This window comes from Nycticebus coucang, chromosome 9 (assembly GCF_027406575.1).
Source record: "Nycticebus coucang isolate mNycCou1 chromosome 9, mNycCou1.pri, whole genome shotgun sequence".
In the NCBI taxonomy this organism is placed as follows: Eukaryota; Metazoa; Chordata; class Mammalia; order Primates; family Lorisidae; genus Nycticebus; species Nycticebus coucang.
The window spans coordinates 41,723,621-41,744,812 of record NC_069788.1 but is presented as its reverse complement, the minus strand read 5'-3'; the positions used below and the strand labels follow the sequence as shown (position 1 = coordinate 41,744,812).

At 42.7% G+C, this 21,192-nt stretch overlaps 1 protein-coding gene across 1 annotated transcript in view; it reads left to right on the top strand.

Moving 5' to 3' along the window:
- Nucleotides 1-1,154: 1,154 nt before the first annotated feature.
- The window catches only part of ZFAND3 (zinc finger AN1-type containing 3), a 390,125-nt gene continuing 370,087 nt past the window's right edge, over nucleotides 1,155-21,192 (top strand). The window contains exon 1 of the mRNA XM_053603532.1: nucleotides 1,155-1,690. Coding sequence (XP_053459507.1) covers nucleotides 1,620-1,690 — 71 coding nt within the window. The 5' untranslated portion in view covers nucleotides 1,155-1,619. The remainder of the gene's footprint in view (nucleotides 1,691-21,192) is intronic.

The window sequence follows — 21,192 nt, the reverse complement described above, 5'->3', positions numbered from 1 at the left end:
AAAAAAAAAGAACAGGAAGTCTTCCTGGAAGTAGCAGGACCTTATAAGTTTCGCCATAAGGGCCTTCGCGGGTCACCCCTCCAAGAGTCTGGAAGAATTTTCTCCTGTGTTGAAATTAGTCATCTACTTGGCTTCTATGTTTAGGATTGGCTGAGAGATCTGAATGAGTTCATGGATCAGACAGGGAGCGTTAGAGGACCCACTTTTTAGTGGCTCAAACTTCTTTTGTCACTTACCAATTTCCATCACTGATTCGGCCATAGCTCCCTTTTTTACCCTCTAGAACATCGGTCCGCTCTAGAAGTGAGTCTCACCCAGCCTAAGCATAGGGAGTGAACTTGTAGCTCTGAGGTTGGGGACGCTGCCGGTGGGGGAGGAGAGACCAGGAACTTGAGCAAGACACTCTCCCCCTACCCCACCCCCACTCGCCGCCATTGCTAGGGGGTGAAGGAGGGACATTTCCCATAAGTTTACTGCCAAGAGACCAGTTTGGGTGGAACTGGAAGAGTGGGTTGGGTGTAGGGGTACCGAAAAGAGCGACTTCTAAGGAGCCGGCATTTTGGGAAGAAATGCTCTACAGTCTACAGCACTGCCCAGGTCCAGGGACCTTTCCATCAGCCAGGGACCCCTACTGCCCCGGGAACACCCAGACCCACTTCCGGGTTTGGAAGCACTCCCTTTCAGCCCCTCCTAGCGCCTGGTTATGGGGTCTCCGGGCGCATGCGCCGCCGCTCTGGGACTGGCCCAATTTACCCTAAACAACTAATCTGGTCTTCCCCCTCCCGCTTGGGGCGTACCATTCGCATTTGGGGAGGGGGGAAACGCCGGGCCCCAGAGTACTCAGAAACCTGCAACCCTTCTTCAGAAAGGGGGAAGGCAAGTTTGCCTCAGATTTCAAAAGTTCCAAGAATACGAAGACCTCAGACGTCCGTCGCTGAGTGATTGCTCGACGCTCTTGGCTTTGCCCAGCAGCTCGGTTCTCTGCCTTTGAGGCACTGAACAAAGTGGCACGCCCGGATCCCAGCTGATCAGCTGCTGCGCTTTGGCGACGGCTCCCCCGGGCGAGACCATTTTGACTCCTCGGGAGGGGTGCGCCAGGAGGGGAGGGGGCGGAGCGGCCATTGTCCGGTCAGCGCAGCCTCCAGGGGAGGGGAGGGTGTTAGGGAGTGAGCAGGGCCGGCGCTTCACAGCAGGGCCGGTGCGACTCCAGAGCCGGCGCGGGCCGCAGGTCCTTTCCCGCGCCGCCGCACGGGACATCGCTCTGGCTGGGGAGCGGCGGTGGGATCTACCGAGGGCGCCGGGTCTCCCTCCTCCCCCGCGGTCCTCGGTTCACCCGCACGCCCCTCCTCCTTAGCTCCCTCCCCTCTCCTCTCCGCGCTTCCCCCGGCCCCCCCGTCTTCGCCGGTCGAGTGGTGCTGCCCGCCTCCAGCTGACCGGCCTGGAATCCCGGCTCGCAGCCCCGGACTCGCGCCCGCCCGCGCGCCCGCTCCCTTCCCCTCCCCCCGCCCCGAGCCCCCCGACGCCGCCGCCGCCGCCGCCGCCGCCTCCTTCGAGCGGGGCCCAAGCTCAGCCGCTGCCGCCGCCGCTGCCGCCGCCGAGCTCCGCCGCCGCCGAGCACCATGGGAGACGCTGGGAGCGAGCGCAGCAAAGCGCCCAGCCTGCCGCCTCGCTGTCCCTGCGGCTTCTGGGGGTAAGTGCCCAGCCCGGTGGGGGCGGGGGTCGGGGGCGCGGGCGCCAGGACTGCCCAAGGAGGCCTCGGGGGCCTGGAGGCCCGAACCCTGGGGGCTTGGCCCAGGCTGGGCCTACGGGAAAGGGGCAGGGGCTGAGTCCGGTGTAGGGGTGCCGTGTGAGGGGCTGGTGCTGGACAGAAAGGCCCTGTCCGGGGTGCGCTGCCACCCTCTGGGAATCGCCGGCCTGAAGCTTGGGCCAACCGCGGCTGTCCAGGCCTCGGTGAAGGGGGTAGGGTAGCGAGGGAGTGAGGAGGGGGCGGCGTTGACTCCTCCAGGTGGAATGGGGTACATTCTTCCCTTGGTGTTTGGAGGCCAGTCCTTCCTCCCTCTTTTGGTATGAGGTGGTGCCCAAGCACCAGGAGGGTATTTCCTCTGACTTTTTCACCTCCCCTCCTCCCTGTTCCCCAGAGACTTGCATCATCACTTCCTAAATTATATCCCAGTGCCTCATTTGCTTTTAGGAAGCTGCTCACACGTCACCCATTTGTAAAAATCGAGTCCAGTTATGAGGCTGTTGAGGTCTTACCTTTATTTAAACACGTTTCAGGAGATATGTAAAATTGCCTTGTCAAAAAAATTCAACAAAATCTCGCCAGGCTTGTTTGAGGGGTGCCCCTCTTTCCCCAAATAAATAAAATGATAAAAATACCCACAGTGGGTAGTGAATATTATTACTTGGCCATCTTGCAGCAGGGCAAAAACCAAACAAACAAACAAAAAAAAGGGAGGTGGGCACCCCTCCCCCTGTACAGTTTAAATTTTCTTTGTAATATTTTTTGAGTGTCTTGGATTGCCACCTAACAGGTGCCTCCATCATGGTGTATGGCTGTACTTCTCCAGTAAGGAAATTGGAGACTTTCAAGGCCAACTTTTTGTGATTGAGCCCCTTTTCCCTGTTAACTCTTTTATTCAGTATATTTGGGGATGATTGTTTCTGGTGAGGACACCTTTGGAAGAAGTATTGAAGTGTTTTTCCTTTGCTATCTCCTATATTCTGGGAAAGGTTAATGTATAAACTAAGGTTGTGATTTTGGGCTGCTGAGAAAGATTAGAAAGTGCATCTTAAGTGTAGATTTCTGTTGAATTTGTCAAATCCAAAGGTTATGATGAAGTGGATCCTCATTTTCTCATTTTTCCGCTTTTCTTAAAAATTTCCTTTTGGAAGGACAAGTAGTAAAAAAAAAAATAAGTTATGGTATTACCAAAAGTCCTAAAGATGTGAAAATATTTGAGGTTTGTAGACTTCCCTTTATTTTGATTTGAAAACAGTAATTGGGTTGTTTGCAAAGTGCTTTCATGGGCAGTCTAATTCCCACAAGTACCTTAAGTAGGACCCATCATCTCATTATAACTACTGGGTAAACTGAGACCTAGGGAGGGTGGATAATTTGCCCCTTCACATAGGGTGTAGCTGGTGAGCTCAGTAGAGTGTTTAGTACCATTATGTTTATGACATCAGTCTGCTGCCCTGGAAAAATCTGGTGTCATAAGCCTCAGATTGTAACTCATTATAAGACATGTGGCCTAAAGAAAGTAGCTGCCACTGGCAACTAATGCCCAGGATGTATCAGAGGTCTGTTTCCTGGCAACAAGTTTATGTCCCTGAGACCATTATTATGAATATAATCCTTATTATGAAAAGCTTTTATCAAGGCTTAGAAACTAAGGAAATGGAATAGCCTTTACCTTTAGCCAGCAGGGTTCTGATAACACCAAGAGAGTTTGGTGTAGCGGAGGGGAAAAGTAGTGCTGGTGTTATACTCCACCCTAAAAGGAACCAAGGCTGCTTTTTTGATACTTTCAACCTGACACTTTTTATGAACTGTAATTTGCCTAATAGGAGTAGTGAGCACAAAACTAACAATTTTTATGTTGATTACGTTTATTTATTTTTGTATTTTTTTTTTGTTGTTGCAGTTTGGCCAGGGCTGGGTTTGAACTCACCACCCTCAGTATATGGGGCCGGCACCCCACTCTCTGAGCCACAGGCAAAAGTATTCTTTTTAGTGTGTAGTGTTTTTAACTTTAAGGGTATTTTAAATCACCTGTGTAGTTTATATTTTATACTAAAGTATAACAAAAGTGCTGCCCTGCTTCTAACATCTCATAATTGATTTTGAACTTGTTTCCCTTTTGCATGGGCCACATTCATATTAGGTTCATAAAGTAAACTTGGAATATATTTAACAGGTATTTGAGTTCCTTTGTTATAAACTGACTGTTAAATTGCACTGGGTTCTGTGGGAGAGGGACCTCTCCTAGGTAGGGTGGAGGTAGAGGAATGTAGCCTGGAAGGGTACAAGGAAGAGAGAATGGAAATAGGAGAATGTTTCTTTCAGGCAGAGGGAACAGAATAGGAAAGTCTAGATGTTTGAGAGTACTACACATTTGAGATTTGAGGAACAGAAAGTTCATTGGGTCTATTGGTAGGTTGTGAAGGGAAATCAGCTAGAGGTAAGGCTGAGGAGGTGAGAGGAATTGGTGATACAGGCTCCCATAGGTAACGCTGAGGACTTTGCACTTTTTATCCTGAGTACAGGGGAAGCTACTGAAGAACGTTGAGGAAGTAATGACATGTATCTTTAATGGGAAAGATTCTCGCAGGCGTCCTCAAACTTTTTAAACTGGGGGCCAGTTCACTGTCCCTCAGACCGTTGGAGGGCCGGACTATAGTTAAAAAAAAAAACAACAACTATGAACAAATTCCTATGCACACTGTATACATCTTATTTTGAAGTAAATAAACAAAATGAGAACAAATACATGCAGCTCACGGGCCACAGTTTGAGGACCCCTGATCTAGAGAATAGCCTGGTTCAGGAGGTTATCTTTTGCTTTTTCCTTTCATAAAAACGAAGGCAAGTATGTTCTGCGAAAAAATTCTGTGCAGCATTGCACTCTGTGGAAGCCCTAGGTCTATGAAGTCAGCTAGACTGGGTCCACACCCATCACTTTGCTGAGGAGCCCTTCAGCAGAATGTTCTGGCACCAGCAGACCAGTGGCAGTTCCTTTAGGATTGCTGCTCTCTTTAGTGACTCAGGTTGTGGGACTTGCTGCTTGACATTGTCCTGTCAGGACACCAATCTGTGGGGCTTTGTTAAATGGGAGAGCTTTGAGGTCTTGTATGAATGCATTTAGAAAGGAGAATGCCAAGAGGAGCATACAATTCAAATGTGTTAGTGGTTAGAATACTTAGTTTTTAGTTCTGTCCCTCTTGGTTTATGTGGTGCAGTAATATACAGGACATTAGGTTATTTTAGAGAGATCATCTTTTCACTGAGAATCTTTGCTACCTTGGAAATTGTTGAAGATTAATCTGTGTATAAAAGTTGGTAGTTGAGCATGGCATTGTGGCAGGTGCCTGTAGTCCCAGCTACTTGGGAGGCTTAGGCAAGAAGAATCACTTGAGGCTTGGTGCCTGTGGCTTAAGCGGCTAAGGTGTCAGCCACATACACCTGAGCTGGTGGGTTCAAATCCAGCCCAGGCCTGCCAAACAATTATGGCTGCAACCAAAAAATAGCCGGGTGTTGTGGTGGGTGCCTGTAGTCCCAGCTACTTGGGAGGTGGAGGTAGGAGAATTGCTTGAACTCAGGAGGAGGTTGCTGTGAGCTGTGATGCCACAGCACTCTATCCAGGGTGACAGCTTGAGGCTCTGTCTTAAAAAAAAAAAAAAAAAAAATGAAGAATCACTTGAGCCCAAGAATTTGAGGTTGCTGCGAACTATAACTCCATGTCATACTCAACCCCAGGGTGACTGAGACTCTTGTCACAAAAAAAAAACTTGGTAGTTGTTTGTATAGTATATACATTATTTTTAGGATTAAACGGATTTTCCCCTGAGACACGTACTTGAAACTTTTAGTGAAATATGAACACTTTATTGGCTTATTTTAGGCATTTAGTAATCAGCAAAAAAAAAAAAAAATTACTCATTGATAATTGTATCTGAAATGAGTCAATTAATACATTTTCTTTACTTGAAGTATGTACATACAGGAAAGCACTTTTAAACTATACAGATATGAGTGGTAGTAGTAGAAACTTCATTTTAAATTGTTTAGACACATTTAAATTGTTTAAAATGTACCAAGGGACTTAGCGCCTGTAGTATAGTGGTTATGGTGCCAGCCACATACCCTGGGGGCTGGTGGGTTCAAACCCGGCCTGTGCCTGCCAAATAACAATGACAACTACAACAAAAAAATAGCTGGGAGCTGTGTATTATAGAATAATGGAAAGAGTAATTAGAATGGAAGAGGGAAGGTTCCCCCCCCCCCAGTTTGGGCCGGGTTTGAACCCACCACCTCCTGTATATGGGGCTGGCGCCCTACTCCTTGAGCCACAGGTGCTGCCCCAGAAGTATTTTTTTAATAATTCTATTTATTAAGTATAAAAATACAATTATTATTGATATTTTGTTTTTACAATTGGAGATAGTCTCTATGAAATACTTTGGAACCCTTGAGAAGTACTTCATACTATTTCATTCAGTTTTGTATTTAGGGAATAACAGCATTTAAACATAGGATGTATCAGGTAAACTATTCGCATATGGTGCTGGCACCCTACTCCTTTGAGCCACAGGTACCGCCCTTTTTTTTTTTTTTTTTTTTATGAGACAGAGTCCCATTATGTCGCCCTCGGTAGAGTGCTGTGGCATCACAGCTCACAGCAACCTCCAAATCTGGGCTGAAGTGATTCTCTTGCCTCAGCCTCCCAAGTAGCTGGAACTATAGGCGCCAGCCACAATGCTCGGCTATTTTTTGTTGCAGTTGTCATTGTTGTTTAGCTGGCCCTGGCCTGGTTGGAATCCGCCAGCCTCAGTGTATGTGGCTGGCACCGTAACCACTGTGCTACAGGTGCTGAGCCTATTCATTGTTTTGGTGCTTAAAAAAAGAAGCTCTGGGTGGTACCTGTGGCTCGGTGAGTGGGGCGCCGGCCCCATATACCGAGGGTAGTGGGATCAAAATCAGCCCTGGGCAAATTGCAACAACAAAAAAAATAGCCTGGTGTTGTGGTGGGCACCTGTAGTCCCAGCTGCTGAGGAGGCTGAGGCAAGAGAATTGTGTAAGCCCAAGAGCTGGAGGTTGCTGTGAGCCGTGTGACGTAATGCACTCTACCAAGGGCAGTAAAGTGAGACTCTGTCTCTATAAAAAAAAAAAAAGAAGCTCTTCTGTTCTAACAAGTCATGTCATAAAACAAATACTACATGGGTACATTTTCTTCGGGGAAATAGATTTTATTAGTATTTCCTTTTTCTGATCAGTGTTGTTGAAGCATTTTGCCTACCAACTATATCTGCTAGATAAGCAGTGTATTTTAAGATGGGAGTCAGAGATGGGGATAGGGATAATCTTACAAAAGAATTCCATTCCTGAAATTGTTACTAGTAGAAAGTTGGTTGAAAACATAATATAATTACCTTTTTTTTTTAGAAGACAGAGTTTCACTTTATCGCCCTTGGTAGAGTGCCATGGCATTACAGCTGACAACAACCTCCAACTCTTGGGCTTAGGCGATTCTCTTGCCTCAGCCTCCCAAGTAGGTGGGACTACAGGCGCCTGCCAGAACGCCCGGCTATTTTTTCGTTGCAGTTGGCCAGGGCCAGGTTTGAACCTGCCACATTGGGTATATGGGCCCGGTGCTTTACCCACTGAGCCACAGGTGCTGCCCAATATAATTACTTTCATTCCTTTTTATTTTTGGCAATCATAAGATTCTGACTAGCTTAGCTTAAATAGAATTTATATATTTTTTCCCTTCGAGCCCAGGCTTTGTGAATTGATGCAGAACAGCATCTCTGTTACTGTCATTTGTGGATGTGGGTAGTATGCTTGGGTTCTAGCAGTGGTGTGTGGATATCACACTCATTTTGCTTCTCAATATCCTTGTTGAACATGTTGCCACACTTCAACCAGCTTAACCTGGGCTTTCAAGTTCATGTGAGCATAGCATGAATCACTAGTTAATCAGTAGAATGTTCATTCCAGTGATGTTATTAATGAGTAATTTTCCCCTGATTATAAAATCCTCTTAAACATTCCCTTAAAAACAAAACAGCTTGTCTGAGCATCTTTGCTTTTTTTTGAGATAAGGTCTCACTGTAGTGCTATCATAGTTCACTGCAACTTTAAACTCCTGGATTCAAGTAATCCTCCTACTTCAGCTTCTTGAGTAGCTGGGACTACAGGCATGTGCCACCACACTCAGCTAATTTTGTAAAAAAATTTTTTTGTAGAGACAGGGTCTCACTGTGTTGCCCACACTGGTCTCGAACTCCTGGTCTCAAGCAATCCTACCACCTTGGCCTCCCGGAGTGCTATAATTACAGGCACGAACCACCATGCCCAGCCTGTTCATAATCCTTAATGGTGTCAAAGTTAACATTAGTTTTCATAAGTTAACCTTTTTCTAGTTGGAAAAATCAGAGGACTAAGAATCCTTGAAATGAAATAAAGTCCTTAAAAATAAACCAAGAACAGTATATACAAGATTATTTACTGAGAGTAAGAATACTTAGAGGATGAGAACCAATATCATGAGATTTTCAGACTTGTGCGAAGTGGTGCAATGTTTTGAAATCCTATCAAAATCTGAGATCAAGATTGAAGTTAAAAATTCTTTTTTGGATGGGTGGGGGTTCATGGCTGCAATGGCTAAGACAGGAGCTGAGCCTAATAAAGTAGAACCCTTCCTCCCTGTTCTTTTCTGTGTTTGAAGAAAGGTTAAGGTTGGAATCTCACAAAGCTATATGCAGGGAGGTGGGGAGGGACTGATTATGACCTAACACTAATAGGTGTAATTATAATTTTAATGAAATACTTAAAAAAATCATCTAGGTTCTACCTTGTTGGACATTTGTAGGACTTTGTTTCAGAGTTATTTGGAAAAGAGAGCCTTCATTACAACTATGTAAATGAATGACAGTGATGTTACTCAGTTCTGCTTGGGCCTTGGAGAAACAGTGATCCTCTTCTGGGCTCCCGTGTAACAAGATTACATTGCAGAATTATTTATTTATTTATTTATTTGTTTATTTATTTATTTATTTATTTGAGACAGAACCTCACTTTGTTGCCCTCAGTAGATTGCTGTGGCTCACAGCTCACAGCAACCTCAAACTCTTGATCCTCTTGCCTTAACCTCCCGAGTAGATAGGACTTTAGGCCACTATTTTTAGAGATTGGGGGGGGTGTCACACTCTTAATCAGGCTGGTCTTGAACTCCTGAGTTCAAGCAATTTACCCTCCTCAGCCTCCCAGCTGAATGAAATATTTATTTGTTTGTTTGTTTGTTTATTGTGACAGAGTCTCATTACATCGCTCTCAGTAGTGTGCTGTGGCGTCACAGCTCCCAGCAACCTCCAACTCCTGGGCTTAAGCGATTCTCTTGCCTCAGCCTCCCAAGTAGCTGGGACTACAGGCGCCTGCCACAAAGCCTGGCTATTTTGTTTTGCCTGGCTATTTTTTTGTTGTAGTTGTCATTGTTTTTTGGCAGGCCCAGGCCAGGTTTGAACCTGCCAGCCTCAGTGTATGTGGCTGACGACCTAGCCGTTGAGCTACAGGTGCCGAGCCTGAATGAAATATTTAAACATAAATTTCTAGCATGTGTAACATACAGAAAGGGAGGTTAAGGAATATTATAAAGTACCTAATAACCAGAATCTAAGACGGTATTGTAGAATTGTGTTTTCTAGTATGTTAGCAATTAGCTATAAGTAGCAATTTAAATTCAGATTAATTTTACTTAAATTAAAAGTACAGTCACGCTAGTTTCTTTTAAGTGCTCATTCAATAACTAGTGGCTACCTTTTTGGGGAGCAAAGATATACAACATTTTCATCCTCCCAGAAAATTCCGTTGGACAGTGCTGTTTTAAAATGTTCTGATAGGCAGCCAGGATTTTTAAACCTATTTTCTTGCGGGCTTTCCAGATCCCTTTTTTCTTACAGTCTGAAAATGAGGGACTTGTCTAATTTAGCTCTTTCCAGTTCTAACATATTTTATTTCCACTAAGAAAGGCAGATCACTGGGAAGTACTCCTTTGGTCAGTTATGGAACTTAAAATTTCACTATAAATTAGTCTATAATTTGAACATTTTCATGTTAGCTTTTGAATCCAATCATCTTGGCTCTGAGCACTAGTAAGCTGGCAACTTCAGAGGCCTATAGCAAAAAAGTGTTGGTCTAATAGAGAATCACCTTTTTTTCTCTTTGAAGTGAGAGAATTTTTGAAGGTGCTCCCCCTTTTAAAGGGATTTTGACTTTTTTAGAGGAATATTTGTTTTTACAAATCTAAGTTTTATATCATATGACAGCTTTTTTTTTCGGGACAGAGTCTCAAGATGTTGGCCTAGGTAGAGTGCCGTGGTGTCATAGTTCACAGGAACCTCCAACTCTTGGTGATCCTCTTGACTTAGTTTTTCTTTCTTTCCTTTTTTTTGAGAAAGAGTCTTACTATGTTGCCTGTGACGTCACAGCTCACAGCAACCTCCAACTCCCGGGCTTAGGCGATTCTCTTGCCTTAGCCTCTCAAGTAACTGGGACTACAGGCACCTGCCACAACGCCCAGCTATGTTTTTGTTGTAGTTTGGCCGGGGCTGGGTTTGAACCCACTATCGGTATATGGGTCCGGCACCCTACTCACTGAGCCACAGGTGTCGCCTAGTTTTTCTATTTTTTACTAGAGTCAGTGTCTCACTTTTGTTCAGGCTGGTCCCGAACTTGTGAGCTCAAGCTGTCCACCCACCTTAGCTTCTCATAGTTCTAGGATTACAGGCGTGAGCCACTGCGCCCGGCCTCTGTGACAGCTTTTTAAATGTGATTAGGGTTAAGAGCATTGCATTTTCTGGTAAATTTAAGTCACTATATACACAGGAAGGTGAATTATTTTGACTATCTAGCAGCACTAGGGAAAAACCATACCGATCTGTGATGGACTAGGCTGGACTGAGGGATTGGCACAAGATGATTGAAAAAGCTCTCTCGTTCATGAGGCCCAGGGACACAGCTGCAAATAGTGCTAGGCACCTGAAATTGTGGATGCAGCTGTTAACCAGAGGAAGGATGAAGTAGCTAACTGCGTCTGTTCATTTAGTTGTACCAAATGTCCTGTATCATAGGCAGGCTTGAGTTTGTCTTATGGCATGAGAATGTCCTAGGAGAGATCATTGATGAGGCTTGATACCACTTTGGCCTAAGGTGGACGAGGGAAGTGGAGCCATACCACAGCATTTGGTGTTTTTAGGTTGTGGATAGGTTCTATTCAGTCTTATTGCTGTGTTAGTAATCATCTAGCAAAGAGGGAGGTTGGTGGTGTACTTTGGACCTTTTAGGGAGTGTCTTATTTCTTTCTGCAGCAATGGAGTGGTGTGGAGTAACAGCTGTTGATGCATCATTTACTTCTAGGACCATTCCATACTGCTAAGTTGAAGTGTATTTATATAAAATAATCATACTCTTAGATGTACTTCCTGGAAGGAGAAGCTTTCTGACCATTCAAATATTCTTTCCACAGTCAGCTTCTTGAGCCAGACACTTGATTTTCTCTTACAAGAAAGTTTTCTGTAAAAGTTGATGGTACCTAACTGAAAGAATGGAGGAAGGAAGTTGGGGAACACAGAATGGGTGGAGGGCTTTGCTGTCTGTGCTTTCAAAGCTTTTGCCTACTTCAGGTCATCCTTTTTAAGATTTCAACCCATTCTAGATTGCCTTATATGTATAGGTGTGCTGGCAAAGTTGTCTCCTGAAATGATTTGTGAATGAGACATATGAAATAGATTGAATAGTACAGTCATTCATAAACTGGTCAGGAGTGTATTACCCAGCAAGAATGAACTGACTGGAGGTGGGAGAAGGTATGCGCTGTTTCTAGATTTATGATTTCTTGGTTTCTCTGCCTGGGAGGCCTAGGTGGTGTTCTTTTTTGTCTTCACTTGCCATTGAAATCCAGAAAACCAGGATTTTCAGTCTTTTTATGTTTGCAGATGAAACTTTTCCTGTCTTTACAAACTCCTCACACATATGGTTTTATAAAACTGTAAACTAGATGAAGCATCTCAGAGTGTTCTATACTGAGAGTAGTGGAATTGTGCCTGTGACTAACCACTGCATTCTAACCTGGACAACACAGCAAGACTGGTTGCTTTAAAAAAACAAAACAAAACTAGAAGAATGTTCTTGGATGATGACCCACACAAATGCTTGCATGTTGGAACTTCTGGTATTTAAAATTTTTTTTGATTGATTTAGAGGGACATGTTCGTGTAATCTCTGAGGCCTATATTCTTTGTTCCTGTGGATTAGTCAGTGTTAATTAGCTCCCCACCCCCAGTGCTGTAGTACTTCCAGGATGTACATTTCATTTTTAAGGCTAATCTTTTTCTTCACTGCATATTGGGCAAAATCTAATCAAGGAACACTTGCTGTGATTTAAATGATAACGTCTTTGCAAATGAGATATAAGCTTGAGTGGAAGTGTAGAGTATTGTACTTTGTGTATCAGAATCTCTTTAGGGGTTTATAACCTGAGTAGTATCATTATGGACTAATTTAGAAAATTAGTCAGGTAGTCACCATAAACCCTGTTCTGTGGAAGTGTATGTCCCTACAGACTGCATGTTCTTACTTTGGGCTTTCAGCTGTCTAGGATTATATATTTTAATCTGATAGTTGAAAGCCCCCAAATTTACTGAATAGTTTTCATTATTGATAAATTGCATACTTATATTGCGTGTGTGTGTGTAGTTGGAGCTAGGAACAGGAAGAATGGACTCTGTTGGTTTTGTGTTTAAACTTGGGATGCAGAAAAGTTACTGAACAGGTCTCTCTCAGACACCACATTTGAAAGTGAGTGGGTCGGGTAAAGACACAGAAAGTAGTCAGAGGGAAACTGGAGTGCCAGAGGGATGAGGAAAGGGACATGTGGAGGGAAGTGGAGTGGTGGTAATTAGGAATGAAGATGCTTTGTGGCCACTATTGTCTAATTAAACTATGAAAGATGGCCACATCTGCTAGAGAAACTAAGAAAAGGTAGGTGGGATTAAAGAAAACATTCTGGTCTTGAAGTATAGGAGTGTGAATATCCCAGGGTTTTGCAGAGGTGCTAAAGATCCCAAGATGACAGCTGTGGTGCACATTCCAAACTAAAGTTTAGTGGAAATAGCAGCAGCTTTCAGCAAAATTGGTGTTTCATCTGTTAGAAGGCTCTTTATTCTGCAAAGCCCAAAGGCATCTTCTCTGTCACTTAAAGGATAGTGCTTCCTGGTTTCTTTGCAGCCTGCCATGGAGAGTCACCTACCTTCTGCCCTTTATTATTGCTGCCACAACCAATTTTCATTCTTTGGGACTGGTTTTTCTTCTCCACTTTCTCCCCCAAGCCTTGTGAGGAATTCAATAAAGTCTTGCTTGGTATTTTGCTTTTTGATGTTCTTGGAAAAACTTGCACAAACCCTTCTCTTTTAAAAGATTTTACAACAAGGAAGACTTCTTCTTGGGTCTTCCCTTTGCCAGAAGCTCTGGTGCTTTTTACTCCTTCTGTATTCCTTTCTGTCTAATAAAATCCTGTCTTGCCAGTGGGGGGGAAATATTTTGCAATAAATACATATGGAGAAGTTACATTATAGCAAAGAATTTAGTAGTAGTGTTTCCTGGTGGACTAGGACCTTTCTTACTTGTTAAGAGGCTAATGAAGGGTCCCCTTTCATTAATCCCAACTCCTCCATAGATGAAGGACATGCTGATTTCTTTTTTTTTTTTTTGTAGAGACAGAGTTTCATTTTAGTGCCCTCGGTAGAGTGCCGTGGCATCACACAGCTCACAGCAAGCTCCAACTCCTGGGCTTAGGTGATTCTCCTGCCTCAGCCTCCCGAGTAGCTGGGACTACAGGCGCCCGCCACAACGCCCGGCTATTTTTTTGTTGCAGTTTGGCTGGGGCTGGGTTTGAACCCGCCACCCTTGGCATATAGGGCCTGCGCCCTGCTCACTGAGCCACAGGTGCCGCCCGACATGCTGATTTCTTATCTCCAGGAAACCTTCTGAGCTCAGTGTCAGGGCATGAGTTTTGGAATCAGAGATCTGGGTTAGAGTGAAATACCTGGATTTTCCTCTCTGCCTCTTTATCTTTAAAAAAATAATATCTTGGTGTGGGGGAGGTTAGAAAGGAGGATGAGGGATAAAAAATTAATCCATGTAACAAAACTCCACTTGAATTCTCTAAATCTATTGAATTAAAATAAAAATAAAAATTAAAAAATTATCTTGGAGTTGCTTTGAGGTTAATGAGCCATAATGGCTGTCCAACCCTTGCCATGGTGCCTGGTCATGGCAGTTACATTTATTAAGGGCTTACTTCCTAGCCTGAATGGTGGAGCACTGATGGTGGATTGATAGATGCAGAACTATCTTGCCTCATGGGTAACTTGTGTTCATTATGATCTCCCGGTAGATGCCACGTAGTTAGTTGATGAGATTTCTGTCCAGGCTTTGACCCCTTTAGCCATTTTACAGAGCCGATTGCCTGTTCAGCAAGCATTTGTTACATAACTCTGTTTTGCATCTTGAGCTCTGCTAGGCATGGGCTATCTTGGTCTGGCTTCCAAGAAAGTTCACAGTCTAGGGCGGTGCCTGTGGTGCAGTGAGTAGGGCACCGGCACCATATACCAAGGGTGGCAGGTTTGAATCCGGCCCTGGCCAAATTGCAACAAAAAAATAGCTGGGCGTTGTAGTGGGTGCCTATAGTCCCAGCTACTCAGGAGGCTGAGGCAAGAGACTCGCCTAAGCCCAAGAGCTGGAGATTGCTGTGAGCTGTGATGCCACGACACTCTACCAAGGGCAACAATGTGAGACTCTGTCTCTAAAAAAAAAAAAGAAAGTTCAGGGCGGCGCCTATGGCTCAGTTGGTAGGGCGCCGGCCCCATATACCGAGGGTGGCGGGTTCAAACCCAGCCCTGGCTGAACTGCAACCAAAAAATAGCTGGGCATTGTGGCGGGCGCCTGTAGTCCCAGCTACTCCGGAGGCTGAGGCAAGAGAATCGCCTAAGCCCAGGAGTTGGAGGTTGCTGTGAGCTGTGTGATGCCATGGCACTCTACCAAGGGCCATAAAGTGAGACTCTGTCTCTACAAGAAAAAAAAAAAAAAAAGAAAGTTCACAGTCTAGAAGGGGCGGCAGATCAGTAAATGGACAAAACATTGTTAGGAAAGTGCTGTTGGAGATTATGATTATGGAAGGTTATTGTGAGAAGAACACTAACGGGGGTGTCTAATCTGGATGGGCACTGGAGATGGCCAGGAGGGCTTCTCAGGAGACAGTACTTGAGCTGGTTATGAAAGATGAGCAGAAGTTAACAAGGTAATAATGGTGAGGAAGGGCTATCCAGGGAGGGGGAACAATTTGTGCAGAGGGACAGAGGAGTGATAAAGCATACTGAATTCAGAAAATTTGGAATATAATTCAGTATTTAGCTGTATTGTATGGCAGGAGGCAAGGTGAAGCTGGGGAGATGAGCAAGGGTCAGTTATGAATGTACTTGATTGCTGTGCTATTGAGTTTAAGGATTAGGAAGCGGTTGGGAACCAATTAAAGATTTTAATTGTGGATAACTATGTTTCAAAAGAATTACTCTGGCAGTAGTGTGGAGGATGAATTGGAGGGTATAAACACTGCAATTACAGCATTTAAACCTTTTTTGGGCCTGGATCTCTTTGTCAATCTGGTAAAGTCTGGGGACCCCCCCATCTCAGAACAATGCACAAAATAAAACACCTATGATTACAAAGGAAATCAGTTAGATTGAAATAAATGGGCTTCTCTTCATGCACCGTGGGAGTCTGTGGACCTCAGATGAAACAACCCTGAGAATGTTGTAATAGGGAAGCTGAGACTGAATGCAAGCTGAAACCTGGATCAGTAGGGATCTAAAAGGAGGGCTTGAGCAGAGACAGATTGAGTATTGGGAGATGTTGAAAGCAGTGGTAAAAGAATCCATGATTTCTAAGTCCAAAGTGAAATTGTAGAAGTAAACACTAGTGCCACCTGTCAGTGGTGTGCGCAGTTTTGTTTGGTAGAAGAAAGTTTATATATTTTGGAAGATTTTAAGGTGAAGTATAAGGTGAAGTGCTTCTGTATTAGAAGATTGTAAATAGGCAGAGATTACAAGTTTTAGATCAAGTTTACTTTTTGGTGAATTAGCATGTCAACATACTTTTATTATGTGTTTTAAAAATGTAAGCTTTTAAATTGAAGTATAAATAGTAAAAAATAACCAGCACCTCTACATTTTGGTTTTAATTTGCATTTCTCTGATGACTAATGAAATTTGCACCTTTCCACGTGATTGCAAGAGGGACTTTACCTAACAATTGCAATCAGTGTAACCTGGCTTATTGTACCCTCAATGAATCCCCAACAATAAAAAAAAAAAAAAAAGAAATTTGCACCTTTCCTTATTGGCCATTTGGCTAAACTTTGTTTTGAGGTACCTGTTCACACCTTTTGCTCATTTTTCTATTGGGTCGTCTGTTTTTTTTTAAAAAAATTGTTTTTAAGAGTTCTTAATATATTCTGAATTTGAATCTTTTTTCATATAGCATGTAAATATACTAGCATTTTTTTTTTTTTTTTTGTAGAGACAGAGTCTCACTGTACCGCCCTCGGGTAGAGTGCCGTGGCGTCACACGGCTCACAGCAACCTCTTAACTCTTGGGCTTACGCGGTTCTCTTGCCTCAGCCTCCCGAGCAGCTGGGACTACAGGCGCCCGCCACAACGCCCGGCTATTTTTTGGTTGCAGTTTGGCCGGGGCTGGGTTTGAACCTGCCACCCTCGGCATATGGGGCTGGCGCCCTACTCACTGAGCCACAGGCGCCGCCCTACTAGCATATTTTTATAGTATCTTAAATCCTTTTTTTAATTAGAAAAAGAATCTATTTGGTAAAAATTCAAATACCACAAATGGGTTTATTATGAAAGGGAAATCTCCTTTCCTTAATCCCTTAGTGGAAAAACATAGCTTTAGTCCCATTTTCTAGTGAGAATCAAGGTTAAATATTTTTGAGTATTCTTCCAGAAGTTTCCTGTGTGCCACTGCATACTTTTTCTAACACAAATAGTAACACACTACACACTATGCTCCACATTGCTTTTTTCACTTAGTATATCTTAGAATTCTTTTCAAATTAGCGTATACATTTTTAGATTCTTCTTTTAAATGGCAGCATAGTATTCCAATAGGTACTCCCTTCTTGATGGGTATTATTATTGTCTTCAAAAATGGTGTCAGACATGTTGACTTTTAGGGTTTTTGAGTCATCTTAACTGTGGGAATGCCTTGTTTAGGTAAGAGAGTGAGCTAGGGCTGTATCATTTAGGGTGATGTGAATGCATAGGTCATTACTGGAGCCAAGAGAACAAGTAGGGTCACAGAAAGTACTGTTAGACCAGTGGTTCTAGCATTTCTAGCATTTTTCAGATACTCTGAAAATCTTATTTTGCTGTAATCTTATTTTCAGTAAACATTGTTTATTTAGCTATATAATTGCTATATTGTTCTTTTCGGGCATTTTAAGCATTTCACCATTTGCACTGTATAATCAAAGGCAGTTGGATTATTTTATTTATAAATGAGTTCTTCTTAAAAGTAGTATTATATATCACTATGTTAATGGTAAATATGTTAAATGTGTTTAATGGTGAATGTATATAGACATACATTTTCAATTTGTTGAAAATTATACCGATACAATAGTGTTATATAGTGGCAACTTGCTCTTGTTTTATTGTAGCAAGCATATCCTTGGGAAGGCTTTTGAGGCTGAAGCTATTTGGTCACCTTGCTGTTTACAACATGGGAAATGACAAGGTTCAGGGCTGCTATACAGGCAGCGGCTAGATCTGCCGACAAGGACAACTTGCTATATTTTAACCTGGAAAGGATAGAGAGTTTATTCTTCAACTCTTGGCTCAGAATTAGATGCACTTTTGAAATGCTGATGATACTTAGTTTACCTGGAACTTTGGGATTATCATTTTCCAGTTATGCAAAGAATTGAAAGTTTTTTTTTTAGATATGGCCTTAATGCAACATTATTGAATATAGAAAGTAAGTTTCAATTTTTTTTTGTTCATCACTTCTTTTTTTTTTTGCTTATGTTTTAAAATATTGAGAAAACAAAAGCAACATATTATGTTTAAAATAATTCACATGCCATAAATTTATTTATTTATTTTTTCTGAGACAGGGTCTCATTCTGTCACCCAGGTTAGAGTACATGGCTGTCATCATAGCTCTGGAACCTCACGCTCCTGGACTTGAATGATTCTCCTACCTCAGCCTCCCAAGTAGCGGGACTGCAGGTGCATGGTACCATACCTGGCTAATTATTTTTACATTTTTTATAGAGATGGGGATTTCACTTTTGCTTAGGTTGGTCTTGAACTCCTGTCCTCAAGTGATCCTTCTGCCTTGTCCTCCCAGAGTGCTAGGAGTTAGGAGTACAGGCATGAGCCATCAAGCTAGGCCAAATTTATCCCTTTGTACAGTTGGTAGTTTTCATCTAGTCACTATCATCTAATTCCAGAAAACTTCATTACTTCAAAAAGAGATACTATTCCCAATAGCAGTTACTAGTCATTCCTCTGTATCCCTTCCGCTCCTGCCAACCACCAATCTACTTCATGATTCTATGGATTTGCTAGTTCTGGACATTTCACATACATGTGATTCATACAGTATATGATCTTTTGTGTTTGGCTTCTTTCACTTAGCATGTTTCCAAGGTTCTTCCATATTATAGCATGTATTAGTACATTATATCTTTTTTTTTTTTGCAGTTTTTTGCTGGGGCTGGGTTTGAACCCACCACCTCCGGTATATGGGGCCGGTGCCCTACTCCTTTGAGCCATAGGTGCCGCCCAGTACATCGTATCTTTTTATGGCCAAATAATTCCATTGTATGAATACCACATTTTATCCATTCATCATTTGATAGATGCTGGGTTTTTCTTATTTTGGGCAGTTATAAATAATACTCTTATATATTTGAGACAGTCTTGCTCTTTTACCTGGACTAGAATACCATGGCCTCAGCCTAGGTTACAGCAACCTCAGACTCCTTGGACTCAAGCAGTCCTTCTGTATCAGCCTCCTGAGTAGCCGAGATTACAGGTGTGTGTCATCATGGGACACATGTAATTTTTCTATTTATAGTAGAGAGGGGTCTTGCTCTTGGTCAGGCTGTTCTTGAACTTCTGACCTGAAGTGATCCTCCTGCCTCCCAGAGTGCTAGGATAACAGATGTGAGCCACCATTCCCAGCCTGCTAGTAACATTTGTATACAACTTTGGCTTGAACACCTGTTTTCACTTATCTTGGATGTATACCCAGGAGGGGAATGTCTGGGTCATATGGTGACTCTGTGTTTAACTTTGGAGGAACTACCAGGCTTTTGTAGAGCAACTACATTATTTTACATTCCCACCAGGAATGCATGACGGCTCCAGTTTCTCCACATCTTTGCCAAAACTTGTCACTGCTCATCTCTTTGTTTATTGCCATTCTAGGGGGTACTAAGTGGTATCTCATGTGTTTTGATTTGCTTTTCCCTACTAACTAATGGTGTTGAGCACCTTTTCATATGCCCATGGCCATTTGTGTATCTTTGAGAAATGTCTATTTAAATACTTTGCAGATTTTTAAACTGGGTTATGTATGTTTTTATATTGTTGAATTGTAAAAGTTCTTTATGTATATCTTATGGATACTATTCCTTATTAGATACAAGATTTGCAAATATTTTCTCCCATTATGTAGGTTTTTTCATTTTTTTTTGCAATATGTCCTTTAAAGCACAAAAATTTTTAATTTTGATGAAGTCTGATTTGTCTTTACTTTTCTTTTTGGTTGCTTGTGCCAGTAGTGTCATATCTAAGAAATGTTTTGTAAATGAGGATTTACACTATGTTTTTTTCTAATGGTCTTACAGTTTTAGCTCTTCTCTTACATTTAAGTTGGTCCATTTTGAGTTAATTTTTGTATTAGATGTGAAATAGAGTTCTAGCTTCATTTTTTTGCAGTTTTCTAGTTGTCCTCACATCATTTGTTGAAAAAAGTACTCTTTCTCCTTGAATCAGTCCTGGTACCCTTGTCAAAAATAAGTTAACTGGGTGGCGCCTGTGGCTCAGTGAGTAGGGCGCCGGCCCCATATACTGAGGGTGGTAGGTTCAAACCCAGCCCTGGCCGAAGTGCAACAAAAAAATAGCCGGGCGTTGTGGCGGGCACCTGTAGTCCCAGCTGCTTGGGAGGCTGAGGCAGGAGAATCGCGGAAGCCCAAGAGCTGGAGGTTGCTGTGAGTCCTGTGACGTCATGACACTCTACCGAGGGCAGTAAAGTGAGACTCTGTCTCTACAAAAGAAGAAAAATAAGTTAACCAGGCCTCGGCGCCCACCACATACACTGAGGCTGGCGGGTTCAAACTCAGCCTGGGCCAGCTAAACAACAATGACAACTACAACAGAAAAACAGATGGGCATTGTGGTGGGCACCTGTAATCCAAGCTACTTGGGAGGCTGAGAGAAGAGAATCACTTAAGCCCAAGAGTTTGAGATTGCTGTGAGCTGTGACGCTACGGTACTCTACTAGGGGCAACAAAGTGAGACTCTATCTCAAAAAAAAAAAAAATTAATCATAAATGTGAGTTTATTTCTGGACATTAAATTTTAGTCCCTCGATTTATAATGTCTGTCAGTGCCACATTGTCTTGAGTACTTAATTTGTAGGAAGTTTTGAAATGAAGGTGTACATGAGTTCTTCAGCTTTCTTTATCAAGATTGTTTTGGCTATTTTATGTATCAAGTTCATGATTGGCTTGTCAGCAGCCAGCTTAGAGTTTAACACTGATTGCATTGCATCTATGGATTTGGATGTGTTTCCATGTTAACCATGTTCAGTTTTCCTATCCTTGAACGTGAGATATCTTTATTTATCTGTCTTCAATTTTTTTCAACATTTTGTAATTGGACAAGCCTTCAACTTGCCTTCAGTGGACAAGGCTTGCACTTGTTTTTAAAATCTATACCCATAGTATTTTGTTTGTTCTGCTATCAGTTTCTTAATTTCATTTTCAGATTATTCACTGGTAGCGTATAGAAATACATTTGGTTTTTGCGTATTGATCTAGTATCCCACCACCTGGCTGAAGTTATTTGCTCCAGTAGAGTTTTGGTAAGTTCATCAGTGTTTTCTATATACAAAATCATGTCATCTGCAAATAGGGATGGTTTTTGCTGCTTCCTTTTCAATCTAGGTACCTTTACTTCTTGCTTAGTGTCCCTGGCTAGAACTTCCAATGCAAGGTTGAATAGATATAAGAACGGATATCCTTGTCTTATTCCTGATTTTGTAGGGGAATTTTCCCAGTCTTTTACTTTTAAGATGGTAGTGGTGGGTTTTTCATAGATGATTTTATTAGG